The sequence below is a fragment of the Pelodiscus sinensis genome, chromosome 2 (assembly GCF_052426305.1).
Source record: "Pelodiscus sinensis isolate ZL-2025 chromosome 2, ASM5242630v1, whole genome shotgun sequence".
NCBI lineage: Eukaryota > Metazoa > Chordata > Testudines > Trionychidae > Pelodiscus > Pelodiscus sinensis.
In genome coordinates, this window is record NC_143053.1 from 102,795,142 (window position 1) to 102,814,049 (window position 18,908).

The following is an 18,908-nucleotide window of genomic DNA, read 5'->3' on the forward strand; positions in this document are numbered from 1 at the left end:
TCCCTCCCGCAGAGCAGTGGCAAAGCGAGGGTGTTATGTGCCCGGGGCAAAGGCAAAATTTGCGTCTCTTCTCCCCCCCCCCAATCATTTACCCCAAAACAGACTCTTAAGAAAGCTTCATGTGTTCCTATAGTAATTGTTTTGTGGCATGCTTTAATCATGCTTAAAAGGTATTGTAGTAATTGCATGTGTGGGAGAACACTAGCCACCTCTCTTTGGAATGCTCAACATATGGGAGTGTATGGCTATATTGCTGATTATCTGTACTGCTTTATGATTTAATAGAAGATAAAATTATATTGTCTTACAGTTCTTGTGAATTTCCAAGTCTGTCTGTAGACCACTAAATAAATACTACTTTTAAAGCAACATAGACTAAGCAACATTTTTTTTAAAAGTAAATGTATATTAAATAACTATAATGGCCTAATAACTTCTGCAGATTACCAGTTGAATGAACAAAAATGTATTAACTTATTAAAACTTTTTTGTTTTAAATTGCACTATTAGTCCATATATTCCAAACTTTTTTATTTTAAAATCTGTTCAGTATGTGATGGAGGAACAGAGAGCTGACTTTCAAAAACTCCTACACAAAACTTGGATGATGCAGAGAAATAGAATTGCTTAGAAATTATTAATATGGCAGCAGGTTCTTGTCTGCATCTGACAGAGCTAGAATTTTTAAGGAATCTTGGCTAGAATCAGGCTCCTAGTTGTCTGACCGTTCCTTAAGTCAACAAGAGAGATATTATAGGACCATGTCCTTTTTATTTCCTCCTTTTTGGTTCCTGAACTTTTTCCCTCCCTTCCTTCCTTCCTTCCTTCCTTCCTTCCTTCCTTCCTTCCTTCCTTCATCCCACTGTTGGAGATAGGTTGTGCTTCTTTTTGTGTAAATACCAGAGATAGTTCAGATTTGTCTGAGACCTCTAAGGCTTGATTCCAGTATTTCTGCCTATATGATAGATTCTTTGCATCCTGCAATGCAAACAACTGAAGTTCAGTGCTCTTACCTTATTACCATTCTCACTTTTAACGTTTTTGCTTTGTGCATCAGCAGCAAGCAAAATCTTCCTCAGTGAACCATATTTTCTGGGTTTTGTTCCTTGAGTGGGATCTTCTCCCTCACAATTTCATGACAGTGAACAAAGCCAAAGTCTAAACAGTGCTGTGAATCTATAAGGAGACCACCTTCAGGGCTGTAAAAAAGAAGCACTGCCACATCTTTTGATAGTCTCTCTGTATCTTCCTATATCTTGCTCATCAGCCAGAACTTCTGGCGACACCATCTCAAAAGTGAGGTAGTCCTCTTCAGTAGTGGTAAGTTGGCAAATGGGACATTTCTTGTTGAACAGGTATTTTCAAGGGCTAATTAAAAAATCATTACTACTGCACCTGGTTTTTTTCCCAAATCTATTTTAGATCAATTCACTCTTTAAAAAGAAGAAATAAACTCAAGGGTGGTGTTCCAGGTGCAGATATGGGTGAGTGAGTCACATGGTACAGAATCTGGCTTGCTACTTGACTTCCCGTCTTCTCGGGATGTGGATACTTTGAAAATTATCTCCATGCATTACACTCTCATTTGTATTTCTGCGGATGAGGAGAGACCAAGGATCCAACTACAGGTAATTTTTCTGAACTAGGAAAAGAAATAGGTCTCCTAATGGAGATTGAGAATATCAACTGTAAAAGGACCAAAAAAAAAGCCATTTTAATTGGCCAGAAAATGTAAAGACGCAGGGTAAGAAGCCAATGTATATTACCTGGTCTTTGTACTCAGCATGTTTCATTTCTCTTCGAAGATGAATAACTATGTTGGAGCATGACCCTGAGCCAGAAAAATAGAAAAAGTTCTTCCTCATCTGATATGTGTTGAAATAACAGGGAAGAAGTGATGACCATCAACAAGATCCAATTAGGGGAAAGGATGAACAAACAAAATCTAAGGGAGCGATCTCCTATCCATAGCTAAGGTGAGTATAACCACTCCTCTGCATCCTCCTGAGACATTAGGGGAAATACAGTTGCCCATTCAAATGAAATCCAAAAACTAGAAACCTACTGCAATGGGAAGAGTTTCTTCAATTTTTACCCTCAATGAAGGTGTCAAGGAAGGAAAAGTGTGGAAATGTCCTTTGACGAAATAAACAGCACATCTGCATTTGTACCTACATCTTTCCAGAAATATGGCTGATGAGGATATTCTACTTACGTGACTAGAGCCAATCAGCTTCAGCTGGGTAGATTTCCATTCTTCAGACTGGCAGTGGAGTTCTATGGAGTGCTCCATCGACACCAAGTTCTTCCACATCCCTTCTATTAAACTCTCTTAAACCATGAGAGACATCGAGAAGCATTCAGTTATCCTTATATCTCACACCTCTCCCAGTTAAAAGCAGTAATCTGCGCGTAGTGCTGGTGAACGGAGTGACCGGCTGAAATCTACTCGACACGGACAAGTAGAAACAGCGGTTTGTCGAGCACTGCTAATTATCATAGGTGTTTAAGTTTAGGCCATCACAGACTGCAAGAAGCTGAACACTTTGATTAAAAAAAATTATATCAAGAATGGAGACTTCAGCTTCTACCATCACTTCAGTCCCATTAGGAGACCTACTGACATTGGTGGAGCCAGGAACTTATTTCCATAAGGCCTTGTCCTTGATAATTCTCAAATTTGCCTATGGAATTAATAGAATCATAGAGCTGGAAGAGACCAATCCCAGCTAAATCAAGCCAGACAGGGCTTTGTCAAGCCGAGACTTAAACACCTCTAGGGATGGAGACTCCACTACTTCCCTAGGTAACCCATTCCACTGCTTCACTACCCTCCTAGTGAAATAGTTTTTCCTAATATCCAACCTGGACCTCTCCCACCACAACTTGAGACCATTGCTCCTTGTTCTGCCATCTGTCAGTACTGAGAACAGCCTCCCTCCATCCTCTTTGGAACTTCCCTTCAGGAAGTTGAAGGCTGCTGTCAAATCCCCCCTCACTCTTCGCTTCTGCAGACTAAACAGACCCAACTCCCTCACCCTTTCCTCATAAGTCATATGCTCCAGCCCCCTAATCATTTTGGTTGCCCTCTTCTGGACCCTCTCCATGTCCACATCCTTTTTGTAGTGGGTGGGCCAGAACTGGACACAATACTCCAGATATGGCCTCACCAGAGCTGAATAAAGGGGAATAATGACATCTCTGGATCTGCTGGCAATGCTCCTCTTAATGCAACCTAATATGCTATTCGCTTTCTTGGCTACAAGGGCACACTGTTGACTCATATCCAGCTTCTTATCCGCTGTAACCCCCAGGTCCTTTTCTGCAGAACTACTACTTAGCTGGTTGGTCCCCAGCCTGTAACAGTGCTTGGGATTCTTCCGTCCCAAGTGCAGGACTCCGCACTTGTCCCTGTTGAACCTCATCAGATTTCTTGTGGCCCAATCCTCCAATTTGTCTAAGTCATTCTGGACCCTATCTCTCCCCTCAAGCGTATCTACCTCTCCTTCTAGCTTAGTGTCATCCGCAAACTTGCTGAGGGTGCAATCTATCCCCCTCATCCAGGTCATTAATAAAGATATTGAACAAAACGGGTCCTAGAACCAAACTTTGGGGCACTCCGCTAGAAACTGACCGCCATCCTGACATCGAGTCGTAGATCGCTACCCGCTGGGCCCGGCCTTCTAGCTGTCTTTCTATCCATCTTACTGTCCATTTATCCAATCCACATTCCCTTAACTTGCAGGCAAGAATATTGTGGGAGACAGTATCAAATGCCTTGCTAAAGTCAAGGTATATCACATCCACTGACTTTCCCACGTCCACAGAGCCAGTTACCTCATCATAGAAGCTAATCAGATTGGTCAGGCACGACTTTCCCTTTGTGAATCCATGCTGACTATTCCTAATCACTTTCCTCTCTTCCAAGTGCTTCAAAATGGATCCCTTAAGGATTCCTTCCATGATTTTTCCAGGAACCGAGGTAAGACTGACTGGCCTATAGTTCCCTAGATTGTCGTCCTTCTTCCCTTTTTTGAAGATGGGCACTACATTTGCCTTTTTCCAATCATCCAGGATTTCTTCAGATCTCCACGACTTTTCAAAGATAATGGCCAAAGGCTCCTCAATGATATTTGCCAACTCCCTCAGTATCCTCGGATGCATTAAGTCCGGACCCATGGATTTGTGTACGTTTAGCTTTTCTAAATAGTTCCTAACCTGTTCTTTACCCACCAAGGGCTGTCCATCTTCATCCCATCTTGCGTCACTTAGCGCATTAGTCCGGGAGCCCACCTTGTCATTTGAATACAGACGCAAAGAAAGCATTGAGTACATCAGCTTTTGCCACATCATCTGTCACTAGGTTATCTCCTTCATCCAGTAGGGGCTGCACACCCTCTCTGATCACCTTCTTCTTGTTAACATGCCTGTAGAAACCTTTCTTGTTATCCGTCACATCCTTAGCCAGTCGCAATTCCATTTGCGCTTTCGCCTTCCTGATAACCCCCCGGCATTCTCGAGCTATACATATAAATACATTACTGTTAATACAAACCATTTAATATTTGGTCTCTCCTCTGCTTGAGGTGGTCAGTGAAGGAATTGTTAGTGATAATAGATAGTCTAAGGGAATCTAGAAACTCTTTTTCTCGGTAACACTTGCTTGTTAATTTTTTTTTCCCATCTATAATTTGATGAATCTACCAGGACAATGATTTTTCAGCCTATGATCTGTGGACGCTGAGGGTCAGCAGACTGTCTGAGATATACAAAGGGGTCTGCACCTCCATTTTAAGTTTTTTAGGGGTCTGCAAATGAAAAAAAGGCTGAAAACCACTGGTCTGAGAAATTGGAGCACAAGGAGAGTGATCGTCCTTATGACCTGCAGCAATTAATCTCCACTCTCCTTGTATTACCATATATATTCCATTAATCTTTCCTGACAATTGCTGAGTCTAATGTTTCTAGTTACCAGGATAGAGATCATCTCTTGGATGAATATGCAGATGAAATTTTTCCTTCAGGAAAATCTCTCCCAACTTAACTTATTCTTTCTCTGGAAGTAAGAATCCCATACAATACGTTTTCCCGCTCAGTCTCTACTTTAAGGCCTGATTGAAAACATTAGCCTGTCAGGTTTAGTAGCCCATTTGGATTATGTGATTGAGGTTGGCTTCAAAGCATCACTCTTTTACAAATAAGTGCATCAGCTTGCATTCTCTTATTTTTAGTAGTTTAACACACTACTAGTAGTATTGTACTGAATTTCTTTTCTCTTCTGTTTCTTGATTGTATACTTCAGTTCCAAATGAGGTATGTAGTTGACCTGTCAGTTCATAATTCTGGTGTTTGTAAATGTAATGTATTCTTGTAAAAGACTCCTGGAATAAAAAAGCAGATTGGCTAACTCCTTTGTGGATAGAAAAGTCTGAGTGGACTCTGAGTCAGTTATATTAATGGAGAAGGTGTGGGGTCTGGGATGGAGTTTTAGGTGAAGAAGGGAGCTTGGAGTAAGGGAGGGCGTTTGGGTGGAGGCAGTTTTAACTTGGGGCACTGGATTGAGGTACAGGGGGTTGAATTGTGACCTAGGGCAGGAAATTGGATTACAGGAGGGAGTGCAGGGTTTGAGTTGTGAGCTAGGGTAGGAGGGGACTGTGATCTGGGGCAGGGGATTGGGGTGCTGGATCTGGGAGGGGGTATGGGTGCAGGAGAGGGCAGAGGATTTGGGTATGTGGAGTAGAGAGGCAGGAATTGGTGGTAGAGGATTGGGAAATGGAGGGGCTAGGGTGCCAGAGGCAGGGTCTGGCTAGGAGACTTACCAGCCAGCAGCCTATTCTTAAATCAGCCTCTCTGCCTCATCCCTGGCTGCAGCCATGTGCTCTGTAAATAACTTCCAGCCTCCTGTGCTTCATGGCAGCCTGTTACTGAAACAGGCAGCTCCCATTGGCCAGAAGCTGGCCAATGGGATTGTTCTGGGGGTGGGAGCAACTTCTAAAGCTTCTCCCTTCTCTCCCCCCCCAGCTCAGTTCTTAAGTGAAACTAACCTGCAGCTGTGTTTCTGAGTGGCATGTGGGTGGGATGAGGCAAGTAGGAAGCCTGCCTGGGACTCCCTGCAGCATCCACAGTCCAGATCCAGTGGCCACGGGCTGTATTTTGCCCTGGCCTGATCAAGAGGCTATCCCAGAGGGATTTGTTCACATACAGACAAATTGCAAAAACAAGTCCCTTCCTCATCCAAGATCATTTGAAGCAGATACAGTGGCTCACAGATGTGCAAATCTTGTTTTATACCGGACTCACTTGCCATATCCCCAGCCTACTTTGGGAAAAAGAATGTTGCTGATACAGAATATATTTGCAAAGCTGTCCCGTGGTAAAAGTTTTTTAAAGCACAATAGGTTGGATCTTCATTCCTTTCCAGAACGGTGGTTGGTAGATAATTGATTCAAGCACTAGTCCCAAAGCAGATTCATAGATTTATTTTTGTTAAAGGCTGCAAGGGACTATTAGAATATTCTGAACTTCTGTGTAACATAGGCCATAGAATTTCACTCCTGTATTGAAATGAATAACTGGTTTGACTAAAATAAATCTTGTAAAAAGGCATCTAATCTTGATTTGAAGACTGCAAGAGATCTTTTTCCTGTGATTAATCTGAGCAAGACAAATTCAAATTATAGATGGAAAAGCAATGTTTTTAACAAGCGAGGATGATTATTGTTAATTGTAGGGAAGGCGAAACTGTCTTTTTGTTCTACTTGCCCTCGTTACTAACTTTTTCCTGTGGACTTATATTTCCCATATGTCTCCGATTAGGGGAAAGGTTAAAGTACAAAGTTTAAAAAGTTATTTTTTTTCCCTAGGACCTATTCTTGTCAGATTGGCATTCTCCAAATATCTCTGTTGTGGCATCTCATGTACCCTGTACATAATTATCAGAAATATTCTACTCCAGTGGTCACCAACTGGTCAATCACGGTGGCCCTAGGAGTTGATTGCCAGACAGCTGGCCGGGCGGCTGCCTCTCTTTGATCCAGCCCAGCTGGAGCATGGTGCAACCTCTGTGGGCTGGGGCAAAGAGAGTAGCCGCTTGGCTAGCTGGCTGTGGGTTCAACGCACTGAGGCTGTACTGCACTGGGCGGCTGCCCCTCTGATAACTCACTGGCGGGAGGGGAGGGAAGAGGTGCACACACATGCATCCCCAGTTCTTGTCTCCTGCTCTGGGAGGGGGCAGGGCTGGATTGCTCTGCAAAGCCAGGGCTGGGCAGCTGGCATATATGGCGTGCCAGGGACCGAGCTACGCCGTGCTGTTCCCTATGGGTGGAGCCCCTTCCCCAGCACCCCTGCTGTGCCTGGGTGGGCTGGAGCCAGTCCTGAGCAGCCCCAGAGCTGCTGTCTGCAGGCAAAGGGCTGAGCAGGGAAGAAACTCTGCCCCACCACTCTTGCCCCAGTGCTACTCCTGGGAGGCTACTCCTGGGAGGCTGCAAGTTGGTCAGTTTCAGCAGCGTCTGATTTGGGGACGCCTGGGGCAGAGCAGCTGGGGTGCTGTTGGGTTGCTCCCGTAGTGCTGAGAGGTGCAGCCCCCCTACTCCACCCCAGACCCCTCATAGCCCCCCCTTCTGATAGTCCGGCATATTTGATAATCCGGCACCCCCTGGGTCCTAAAGGTGCTGGATTATCAGAAGTTTACTGTACTGAGAATTAGACTTCTGAATCATTGTTATTCGCTTTTGAGAACTTTACCATAAGTCTCCAAAACAAACAAATGCTTAAAGGTAGCATAAAGAATATTTCTGCCAAGTCTTACCATCTTACGTTCGCAGTTGGGAATATCTTTCAGGAATTTACCATTGCTATAAAGGAAGCAAAAAAGAACCTTCATTATCACAGCTTTAAAAACATGACAAGGGAACTATTGAGAATAACGATACAGTTAATTAGCATTGACTGCTGTGGAGATATTTCACAAGATTAAACTAAAAGCTTCAGGTGAGTACCGTGATGTAGAACAGAAATCACTTCTGGGTTCAGCTCCATCAGAGAATTTGGAAGAATTTCTAAGGAGTGGTAGGGCCCACCACTGAAAAATCAATTTGCTCCCCCCCTCCCCCCAGTTTATGAAGAATAGCCAGGCCCCTGGGCAAGACTGGGGAGGCGGCAGCTCTGCACTCCCTGAAGGGGAAAGGGGGGAGTGCCCCCACCGGCTCCTGTTAGTCCTCACAGCTGGCTGGAGTGCACTTTAGAGGTGCTCCAGCAGCTATTTAAAGGCCTGGAAGCCAGGGTCCTTTTTGAATCGCTGGGCCCTGGGGCAATTGATCCTTTGCTCCCCTTTCCTCCCATTGGTAGGCCTGCCAAATTCTCAGAGGGTTACTTTTAAGGAAAAGTAAGTACAAGTTGAATCTCCCTGACCAGCTCCAAACAAGGGGATTTGCTGGACCAGGGGAAATGCCTCTCCTCATGGCCCATGCTAACCTGCTGCCACCAGACTAGGGCTCCAGCTCCTCCTGGAGCTTTCTAGCTGCTGCCAGCCTGCTGCTGCCAGGGCTGGAGTGGCACAACTGGAGCTCCACAGCTGGGCTGTAACTTTGCAGCCTCTTGGCTCCACAGCTGGGGCTGGAGCTCTGCAGCTGCTCCCTGGCCACCATGCTTCCTTCTCCCTAATTCAGAGCTGCAGGGGGGGTAGGTCCAGGACCCAGTGCTAGCCGGGACTCAGGTCCTGGACCACTGTGCGTCTGACTCCCCTGACCACCTGTCTCCCCCTCTCCTCTGCACACTGTGGAGCTGGTGCTAGGGGGAACCGGCTTTTAAGCTGGCTCCCCCCAGCACCGGCTCCTGCTCTCCTACCTCTACCGTTGCTGCCTCTGCCTAGGTTTATTGGGTACTCAACTTGTCGCTTACATCCCTAGTGCTGAATCATGGATATTGCCAAACCATAGAGTCCTGGTTAAGGGAGGTACAACCTGTAATGCAGCCTTAGGGTACGTCTAGACTACAGGGTTTTGTCGACAGAAGTTTTGTCGACAGATACTGTCGACAAAGCTTCTGTCGACAAAGAGCGTCTAGACTACATTCAGTTCTGTCGACACAGCAAGCTGCTTTGTCGACAAAACCCTGTAGTCTAGACACAACCCTACATGCAATAACACCTTCTGTCGACAGAACTCTGTCGACAGAAGGTGTTATGCCTCGTAAAATGAGGTTTACCAGCGTCGACAAAACTGCTGAGTTCTGTCAACATTATGTTGACAGAACTCAGTGGTAGTGTAGACGCAGGTATAGTTTTGTCGACAAAAGTCCACTTTTGTCGACAAAACTCTGTAGTCTAGACACACCCTTAGTGTCTCCCAGTCTGTCTCAGCTCCAGCACTGCTTCTCATTGAGAGCTTTGTCAAACAAGTTGGGCTGTGATACACTCCTGAACAGGTTATTTTATCCTTTTCAGGGATCAGTGCACTTCAAGTAAGTATTTGTAATCACACTAGTAAGTCTTTTCAAAAACAAGGAAACAATTAGTCACGTAGCATAAAGTATCTAAAATTCTTCAGGTAAGCATGGAGGGGGGGAAAAGCAATCTATACTACCTTGAGCCATGCTGCAGCAGGAAGTATTTTGTTTTCCTTCGTCAATCCCAGATCAGAGCTGCTGTGTTTCTCCAAAAGCCAGATCTTAGGTGTTTGGGTGTCGTAGCACGCCCAGCTGGAAGATTTCAAAGCAGTGCTAGTGACAGGTAGTGGGCGTGTGCACAACACTCTCCATGCGCCGGGCAACTAATGCGCATGCGCAGGCTACGCTCCCTTCAGTTCCTTCTCTGCTGCTGGCAGGGTCAGTTGGAACCCTCAGTGCACTCTGCATTGAGCTCCTTGGACAGATAGCTAGCCTTTTTCCCACAGTTTTTAGTCAGCTTTTGCCTTAAAATTGCCTTCCTTTCACGCTAAGAAGAAAATGTGTGGGTTTTTTTTTTTCCCCTTTCTGCAATCAGCTGTGGAGCTGATAAGTGGAGGCTCCCTCCCACCTGCTTTCCCCTTGTGGGGCTCGCTCCATGGGGGCTCTCCCCTCTGCATTTATTGATTTTTATTTGATTTACTCAGTCTGAGAAATTTTTCCTCAGAAACCTTCTCAGAACTCCTTCCCTCCCCCAAAAGCCACCTAGGTTCAAGTGCCATCTATTTGCTGCTTGTATATTTCGCACCCAGAGGGGCGTTCATTTATCTCTGCTGCCTGGGGAAGCACCACTACATGATTCAGTGTGTATATTATAGAGACCTGACATCCGAAGCACACAAAGCGAGTGGGAAATAGATCCAACCATCTTACACCAAATCTTCCAATGCTGGAGTTTTCCCCAGATAGACCTATTTGCGACCTATACCAACAAAAAGTGCCCACAGTACATCTCACGGGCAGGAATAGGCTCACACTCCCTAGGAGATGCATTCACGATCCACTGGGGCATAGCACTCCTCTATGCTTTTCCGCTGATACTACTTCTCCATTGAGTGGTCAACAAAATCTGAATGGTCAGGTCCCACAAGCCCTGGACTGGCCGAGACAAACATGGTACACTTACCCACTCCAAATGTCATCCAAGCGGCCATGGCGTCTCCCTCGGCTCCCGCATCTCCTCACCCAGCACTGCAGTCACCTCCATCACCCCACGCCTACGCACTCTCCAGCTCCAGGCATGGTTTCTCAGTGTGTCACTCCACTAGAATCACAAAGCACAAATCAAGCCCAAGAAATTCTCCCAAGAGCTGCAGAACAGCCACTCGGAAATCTTACCTGTACAAATGGCGATGTTTCTCTGCTTGGTCCCAAAGAAACAACCTCCATGCGGCCTCAGTTCCACTAATCTGCTGTCCTGCGATACACCGTGGAGCTTAAGAACTCAGGTCTTTCCTTGAGCTCCCTTAAAGTCCATCTCCCTGCAATCACAGCTCTATGCTAACCAATAGATGATACATCGGTGTTCACACACCCGAAAAGTAAAAGGTTTCTCAAAGGCCTGCAAAACACCTCGCCGCCCATCAAACTACCAGTCCCCACTTGGGACCTTAATCTCGTTCTGAGGACCCTAATGAGAAAACCCTTTGAGCCGATGGCAACCTGCTCATTGCTCCACCTCTCCGTGAAGGTGGCCTTCCTTGTGGCTCTAACATCCCCCCCACCCCATTTACTGTCTTCCATAAAGACAAGGTGGTACTTTGGCCTCACCCCAAGTTAATGCTGAAGGTCCCCATCTCATTCCATTGCAATGAGCCCATCAACTTACCTGTCATCTTTCCTAAACCTCACGACAATGAGGCGCAAGCAAGACTCCATACCCTCAACCTCTGCAGGGCATTGCGTTCTGCATAGATAGAACCACACATCCTCAGAACCAACAGATTATTCATTTCAACTGCTGAACCATCTCTGGGACTCCCCATTTCCTCTCAGACACTCTCCAAATGGATAGTGGAATGCATAAGAGTGGCATACGCAGCCTTCGGCAAAAAACTGCCTGCACAACTTTTTGCACACTCAACCAGAAACATGGCTGCATCAACTGCATATATCCAGGGCATTCCCCTATCAGATATCTGTAAATCAGCTCCCTGGTTGTCCGCCCATACTTTCGCAACCCATTACACCCCTGACACATACCCCTCTAGGGGAACCGTGTTCAGTCACTTCATCCTCACGGGTGTCCATAAGGACACTACGCTGACCAAAGCTCCCACCTCCAGCGGACACACTGCTTCATAATCACCTAAGGTGGAGCACTTACAGGGACACTCCTCGTAGAAGAAGAGAGGGTTACTCGCTCTCTGAAGTAACTGAGGTAACCTGTGGGTGCTCTCCATCCAGCCTTCTTCCCCCTTTGCTTCTGTGCATCATCATGCATCCGTACCGGGGCAGAGAAGGAACTGAAGGGATCATAGTCCGGGCATGCGCATTAGCTGCCCAGCGCATGGAGTGTGTTGTGCGTGCGCCAACTACCTGTCACTAGCACTGCTATTAAAATCTTCCAGCCGGGCTTGCTGTGATACCCAAACACCTAAGGTGGAGCACCCACAGGGACACATCTCTAAGAACCTCAATTATTGCAGAGGGCGAGTAACCCTTTCATGCTGTATGAATGCATAATTTTGACATTCACTCTGCCTGGAAGCTCTGTGCTTTTTTTGTTTTTGTTTTTGTTAAGGAAATACAGGATCATTCACATGAGACCCAGTATGAAAACCTAGAAAAAATGAAAATATGTGACTGAAGTGGCTCTTGGAATCTTCTAGAGACGCTTAACAGGATTTACTCCATATGATAATTAAAGAGTAACTTAGCTAACAGTAAGAATTTAGAGTGAACACTTTTCAGTTGAACACTTCTTCCATTTATGGAAAAAACAAATGCAGTGATTCTTAGATGGAATACATTTTGAATTTTATTTTAGTTGTTACATTTGAGAAGAATAATTTAGTCAGTTTAAATGAGCATAAAAAGTATTTTAAAATATTTAAAGTTAATGTGCTTTATGTAAATAAAATGTTGGCTTCAGGCTATAGATTGTAATATGAGTGGTATTCTAAAACTCAACTGCAAAGGAAAACAAATGGGTTTGTGTATTTTTATTCTTCTTTATGTATTTAGAGAAAGTCTTGAGGAGAAAAAATAAATATAGCAAAACCTTTTAACTTTTTTTTGGCTTTTTATCTTTAGAGATATTAAAGTATGTGGGTTCAGTAAATCTAGGAAACACCTGGGTAGGATATGGGGTTCTGACAGTGATTTGAGGGCTATTCTAGCCATTTGTTGAAGGAAAGCTGTTGGAATCTTCAACTGTTTTTTTCCCCTACAGTGCGTACAGTGCATTAGTTGACTTTGTTTAAAGAGTTACTTGTATGAATCACTTCCCTCTTGATTTCCCAGATTACATTATCTGTGAAGCATGTTGTCTTAATTTTTCCAGTTTTTTGGTGCTCTGAGTCCTTAAAGAACTGAAGTTTTCTTTTTAAACCAAAGTGAGGAAGAAGATCCATTGAAGCCTTCTTTATGTATTATAAAGATGCAAAATGTGGTACAAATCCAAAGACTTTGTTTTCCTATACGTGTCGTCTTTATATACAGGCAGTCCCCGGGTTACGTACAAGATAGGGACTGTAGGTTTGTTCTTAAGTTGAATTTGTATGTAAGTCGGAACTGGTACATATTGTAGGGGAAACTCTAGCCAAACATTTCTTCAGAGCTCAGTTTTATTCTCCCACACCTCACTTCCCTCAGTTCTTTATTCTCAAGCTGAGGTGTCTGCTGAGAAAAGCCGCTGTGCGTCTCCCTGGTCTGCTCGGGTGGGGCGCTAGCTTCGCGTCTCCTTAGTCTGCTGGGGGGAAGCAGCTAGTGCGGGGTTGCCTCACCCCGTTTGTAAGTAGGGATCCGATGTAAGTCGGACCCATGTAACCCGGGGACTGCCTGTATGTCTTTGTAAAGATGGTTGAACCCATTTCTTGGAGATTCACATCTGTTGGAGGCATTTTCTTTGGCACATGATAGAGATGAGCAGTGTATAGAGTCTGATGAGTTTTTTGACAAGCTGCTCTATTAACTTCTTTTGTTTTATTTTCAGAGATACAGAACAAAGCCATACTGCTGTAGCCTATGCAAGTTTTCCTCAAAATTTCTTACTTCATTCAAGAATCACTTGCATCGTTACCATGAAGATGAAATGGACCAAGAGATGGTGGTTCCTTGCCCAAAATGTGTATTTGCTTCTGATTCAAAAGTAGTGGGAAAACATATCCGAATGTTTCACTCCAATAGGAAACTACAGAACTGCACAGTGAGCATTTTAGGTGGCATGAAACAATTCAGGAGTGACATTATAAACTTCACATGTCTAAAATGCCACTTTACAGACACACTGTACTACAATATGAAGAAACATGTGCTGATGAACCATTTTCAGAATTTAATAAGTATGTATTTTGGCCAGAGACCAGATGACATTGAAGAGCATTTTATTGAGCACTACTGTAAAAAATGCAATGCTATAGCGAACAGCCAAGACACTTTAATGTATCATGTCCTAACATCTGATGCACACAGAGATCTGGAGAATAAACTTAGATCTTTGATTTCAGAACATCTTAAGAAACCAGGACTTGTGAAGCAAATGCATATTGCTCCCAAGCCTCCCACAAGTACAGCTGCTCCATCGTTAATTCCCACCACTGCTCCATCAAGCACAGTTACTACTCCAACTTGCATTCAACTTGCATTTCCTCAGAATAATCAAAACCAAACCATGGTACAGGGAAAAGCAGTTCAAAACACAGTAAGACCACTGGCTGTTTCAAATGCCTCTAGTAGCCTTACACATACATCTGCTGCTCCGGTTGTTACTCCACCACATGTTACTCTTGTATCCAGTCCACTTCCAGTAGCTCAGAATGTCAGTCTTCAGCCACCAGTTCCACAACCTGTCTTTGTTTCTCATAGGGTCCCTCTTAATCAGCCAGTCAGGCCTGGGGTTCTCCCCCTTGCTCAGCCTGTTGGGACCATAAGTAGACCTGTTGCTCCTGGAGTTCTTCCACTTAATCAACCTGTCAGGCCTGGTCTTCTTCCTGTTAATCAGCCTATTGGGACCATAAATAGTCTGGTTGCCCCAGGAGCTCTCCCAGTAGCTCAGCCTGTTGGTTCTGTAAATAGACATGTTGGACCTGGTGTTCATCCAGCAACTAGACCTCTTGCACCTGGTGTCGTCCCTCTAAATCATCCTATGGGGAATATAAATCAATCCATTGGTCCTGGGGTTCTTCCTGTGCCTCAGGCTGTTACCTCAGGGGTTCTACAGTTTAATCAGCCTGTTACTTCTGGGGTTCTCCCTGTAAATCAGCCAGTCAGACCTGGAGTTTCTCAAAATACCGCTTTCCTGACTACCGGACCTATACTTAGACAATTAATTCCAACTGGTAAGCAGGTTAATGGAATACCTACATATACCCTTGCACCAGTTTCAGTAACGTTGCCCGTATCACCTGGTGGTGGAGTAGCAACTGTTACACCACCGCAAATGCCCATTCAGCTAATGCCATCTGGCTCAGTAACTCAGGTATCTCACTCTCCAGCTAGTGCACCGTCTCCTCCTATAGTTGTGACTTCTTCTCACAGTATGTCTGCACAGGCTTCTCCGCCTGCTCCTGAAACAAGCCAAGCCCTCAAACAGGCTAAGCAATGGAAGACATGCCCTGTTTGCAATGAGCTCTTCCCATCAAATGTCTATCAGGTCCATATGGAAGTGGCCCATAAGCACAATGCAGTAAAAACAGAGGAAACCCTTGAACCTGACAAGCTTGCAGTATGTGCACCCTTTTTGAGGTGGATGAGAGAGAAGACTGTCCGGTGTCTCTCTTGTAAATGTTTCCTATCTGAGGAAGAACTTATAAAACACCTGTTGATGCATGGGTTAGCTTGTTTGTTCTGTACATATATTTTCCATGATCTGAAAAGCCTTGTGGAACACAATAAGACTGTTCATAATGGAAAGAAGAAGTTACATGAAGACTACAGCAACAGAGGATTTCAGCTAGATAATGATGCTGATGGTGACCTTACATTTCCACATTTTGAGTTCAGTACAATGTTACCAAAAGAAGAACTTAGTGAAAAGGAAGTACACTTGGCAGTACTTGCAGGGGTAAACTCAAGGACCCTGGTACCTGTCTACATCAAAGTGAAGCCTCAAACAGCTGAAGTGAACAGTATTTGCAACAACAAAAAAGTATTTACATGCCCCTTTTGTTTTGGTACTTTCATTAATAAAGAAACCTATGAAGTGCATTTGAAAGAGAGACACCATATCATGCCAACTGTACACACAATTTTAAAATCCCCTGCTTTCAAGTGCATCCACTGCTGTGGGGTGTACACTGGAAATATGACTCTGACAGCTATTGCTGTGCATTTACTCCGCTGCAGAAGTGCTCCCAAAGACAGCAATTCAAGTATAAAAATACCACTTGAGCGCAATGAGAAGAAAGAGCTATCACTTGTTAATGGTGAAAAGCATGATTCTGTGTGTCAGTCTGCTAAAAGAAAACAATCTGATATATGTTCCATTGTAGAGGACCAAAGGAATAAAGAACAGCAGCTTCAGTCCTTGGGTACAGGCACAGCTCTAGCTCCAAATAAAGATGTGAATTTAGGGGTAGTGCCTGTTAAGAGACAAAAGGTTGAAAGCAGGACTGAGATGAAAGGACCTCCTTCAGCTGAGGACCTCCGTATACTAGCATTAGATCCTAAACAGTATGAACACAGTTCATATGAAACTCGAAAGCAGTTTCTGGCAGATTACTTTCACAAGAGGCCGTATCCTACAAAAAAGGAGATGGAATTACTATCATCAGTGCTATGTATGTGGAAATTGGATGTTGCATCATTTTTTGGGAAAAAGCGACATGTGTGCCTAAAGGCGATAAAAAATCGCCAGCCATCTGTGCTTCTGGGTTTCAGTATGTCAGAACTTAAAAATGTAAAGCACAGTGTGAATTTAAAATATAAATCGCAGGATGTGTAAAAATACTTTGTTTTAAAAGCAATCATATTTGCATACTTCTCAGTTTAGCAGTTTATTACATTGGTTAATTTCTTTTAACTTACAAACTGACCTTTGCAGAGTTATGGTAGTACAAAGTCTCATTCAGAATTGACTGTGTTGTTGAAAAAAGCAGCAGTGATCGTAGATCTGAGGAAGGTAGATCTTTCACATTTTCAGCTCTGTTTAAGCTTTTTTTATTCCCTGCCTTTCTTCCCCCATTTGTGGAGTAGGTTTCCCCCTCCCCTCCATTAGACTTTTCTACCATGATGTATTGTTTTTCCTGATTAAAATTTATTTTTTCTCAGCAATGTCAATCTTTTCCTCAAAAGAAAAAGTGCATAATGTTTGTTAAAATATGAAAACAAACTAAATGAGAAAACAGAACTAACTAAAAGTATTAGGAGTTTAAAGAAATTTAAACCAATTTTATTTTGTTCTTTTATCCACTAAAAAAAGATTGTGGTATTTAACTTCTTCTTCCACCCAAAAAAAGCTAGATTTCTAGTAGCAATAATAAAATGTATGCAGCAATTCAAAAATAAAAAGTACAGGTGCTTGTGATGCACAGTAGATAAACATCTGTATCTTTTTGGGAGGAAGGTCTTCTAAAACTACTGAAAGTAAGTGACTTAACACTGACTATGACTTTATTCCTTTAAAAATTAACTCTTAATTTAAAGGGTGATTGTTTACTATCACTTTGTAAATATGGGACACTTTCTAGTTGCTAAATTTGTACAGTTGCAAAGCTTGTTGACAGCTTACTGCAAAAGGTGAAGTAGTTTTAAAGAATTATTACATTACTTGGATGCATCTTGACATATTGGAGTCCAAGCATCACTGCAGTCCATGGGAATCTATTGCTGCGGACTTTGACTGTTGGTTAGGGTATTGAATGAACCCATGCCCCTATTAATAATGAATGAGAAATTTAGCTTAAACCACTTTTATAACAATCAGAAAGCAGCTAAACCTAGGACTGGATGGAATTTTTCATATATATGCTGTTGCATCAAAAGGGAATTCCATACATAATGTGTACACAGTGTTGCTAGCTGGTTGATGGTTTATATGAATAAATATTGATCTTGAACTAGTTTCTAATGAAGAAGAGACTACATCACAAAAGTACCTCCAGGACTATCACCTGTGGTAAGTGAGAGTCAAAATGTGTAAGTGGGCTTGGTGATTAAACTACCATTAAAGTAAATTAAGGATATGATTTATGGTCATTTGCATTACCAGTTTGCTGCTATTCCTACTATCTGGGTAAATGGAGGATTTTGGTTTCAATCAGATTGTCAGTTTGGTACCTTCCAAAACTCCCCAAAAGTGCTTCATACTAAACAAAACTAGTCAGAGGCCTTCCAGAACAAATATTACATGTGGTCTGTCCTACCACTGAATTTTGTGCTGATGAGTTTAAACAAAGGAAAGAAGACTAATGCGATTAATTTAAGTAATAAAAAAGTCAGTCTTTTCCTAGTCAACGCATTTTCATCCCATGGGATGTTTTTAAAATGTGCATGTAAATGTAACTTTACACTGAACATTTCAAGCAGCGGCATGACTGACTTCAATATCTATTAAAAAAAAAAGCTGATTTCCCATTTGAGTTCCTACAAATTTTAAAACATCTGTACTTTAGATTAAAAACACGGTATTTTTTGCTATTTGTGAAAAGTGTTCTCTCATACTTATCATTTCAGTGGATTTTTTTTTAAATTGTGAAACACCAAAAGAAAATTTACAATAAGATTGAACCTAGTCGCATAATGAAAACACTGAACAAAAAAAGTAAGTGTTCTACTTTTGAGGATGGTGGCTATGCAGGATAAATCAGCAGGGCCTACATTTTTCTTATTGTGACACTGTGTCCTAAAACAAGCCTGTAATACAGGGGTGGGCAAATAATACCAGCCTATGGGCCAGATCCGGTTAGTCAGGGTTAGCCTTAGGTGGGCTCCCCCCCCCCATATGTACCCTCACATCCACAGGTATGGGCCGTTGCAGCTCCCATTCTCCGTGGATCGTCACTGCTGGCCAATGGAGTCGCAGGAAGCGTATCCTGGTTGATACTGCTTCCTGCAGCTCCCATTATGGATTTCCATTCCCAGCCAGCCAACAAGAGTTGAAATCACCTGTACCTGCAAAGCTGCAGGTAAATATACTGGCAGCAGCCTGCCAGGCACTAACCCTAGCGAAGTATTGCCATTTTATTGCCCACCCTGCTATAATAGCTAGCCTGACATGAGATTTGTCCGAGTTTAGTTTGTGAACTAGTCTGGATAGCACAGGAGGACTTTAAAAATAGTTAATTGTTCTTGAGGGGAAAAAAACA

The 18,908-nt window shown here is 43.5% G+C and overlaps 1 protein-coding gene across 6 annotated transcripts in view; it reads left to right on the plus strand.

The window, feature by feature from the left end:
• The window catches only part of ADNP2 (ADNP homeobox 2), a 32,556-nt gene extending 15,675 nt beyond the window's left edge, over positions 1 to 16,881 (plus strand). For all 6 annotated transcript variants that reach the window (XM_075921122.2, XM_075921124.2, XM_075921126.2 and 3 more), the window contains one exon: positions 13,598 to 16,881. In XM_075921122.2, coding sequence (XP_075777237.2) covers positions 13,598 to 16,546 — 2,949 coding nt within the window. In that variant the 3' untranslated portion in view covers positions 16,547 to 16,881. The remainder of the gene's footprint in view (positions 1 to 13,597) is intronic.
• Positions 16,882 to 18,908: the final 2,027 nt, after the last annotated feature.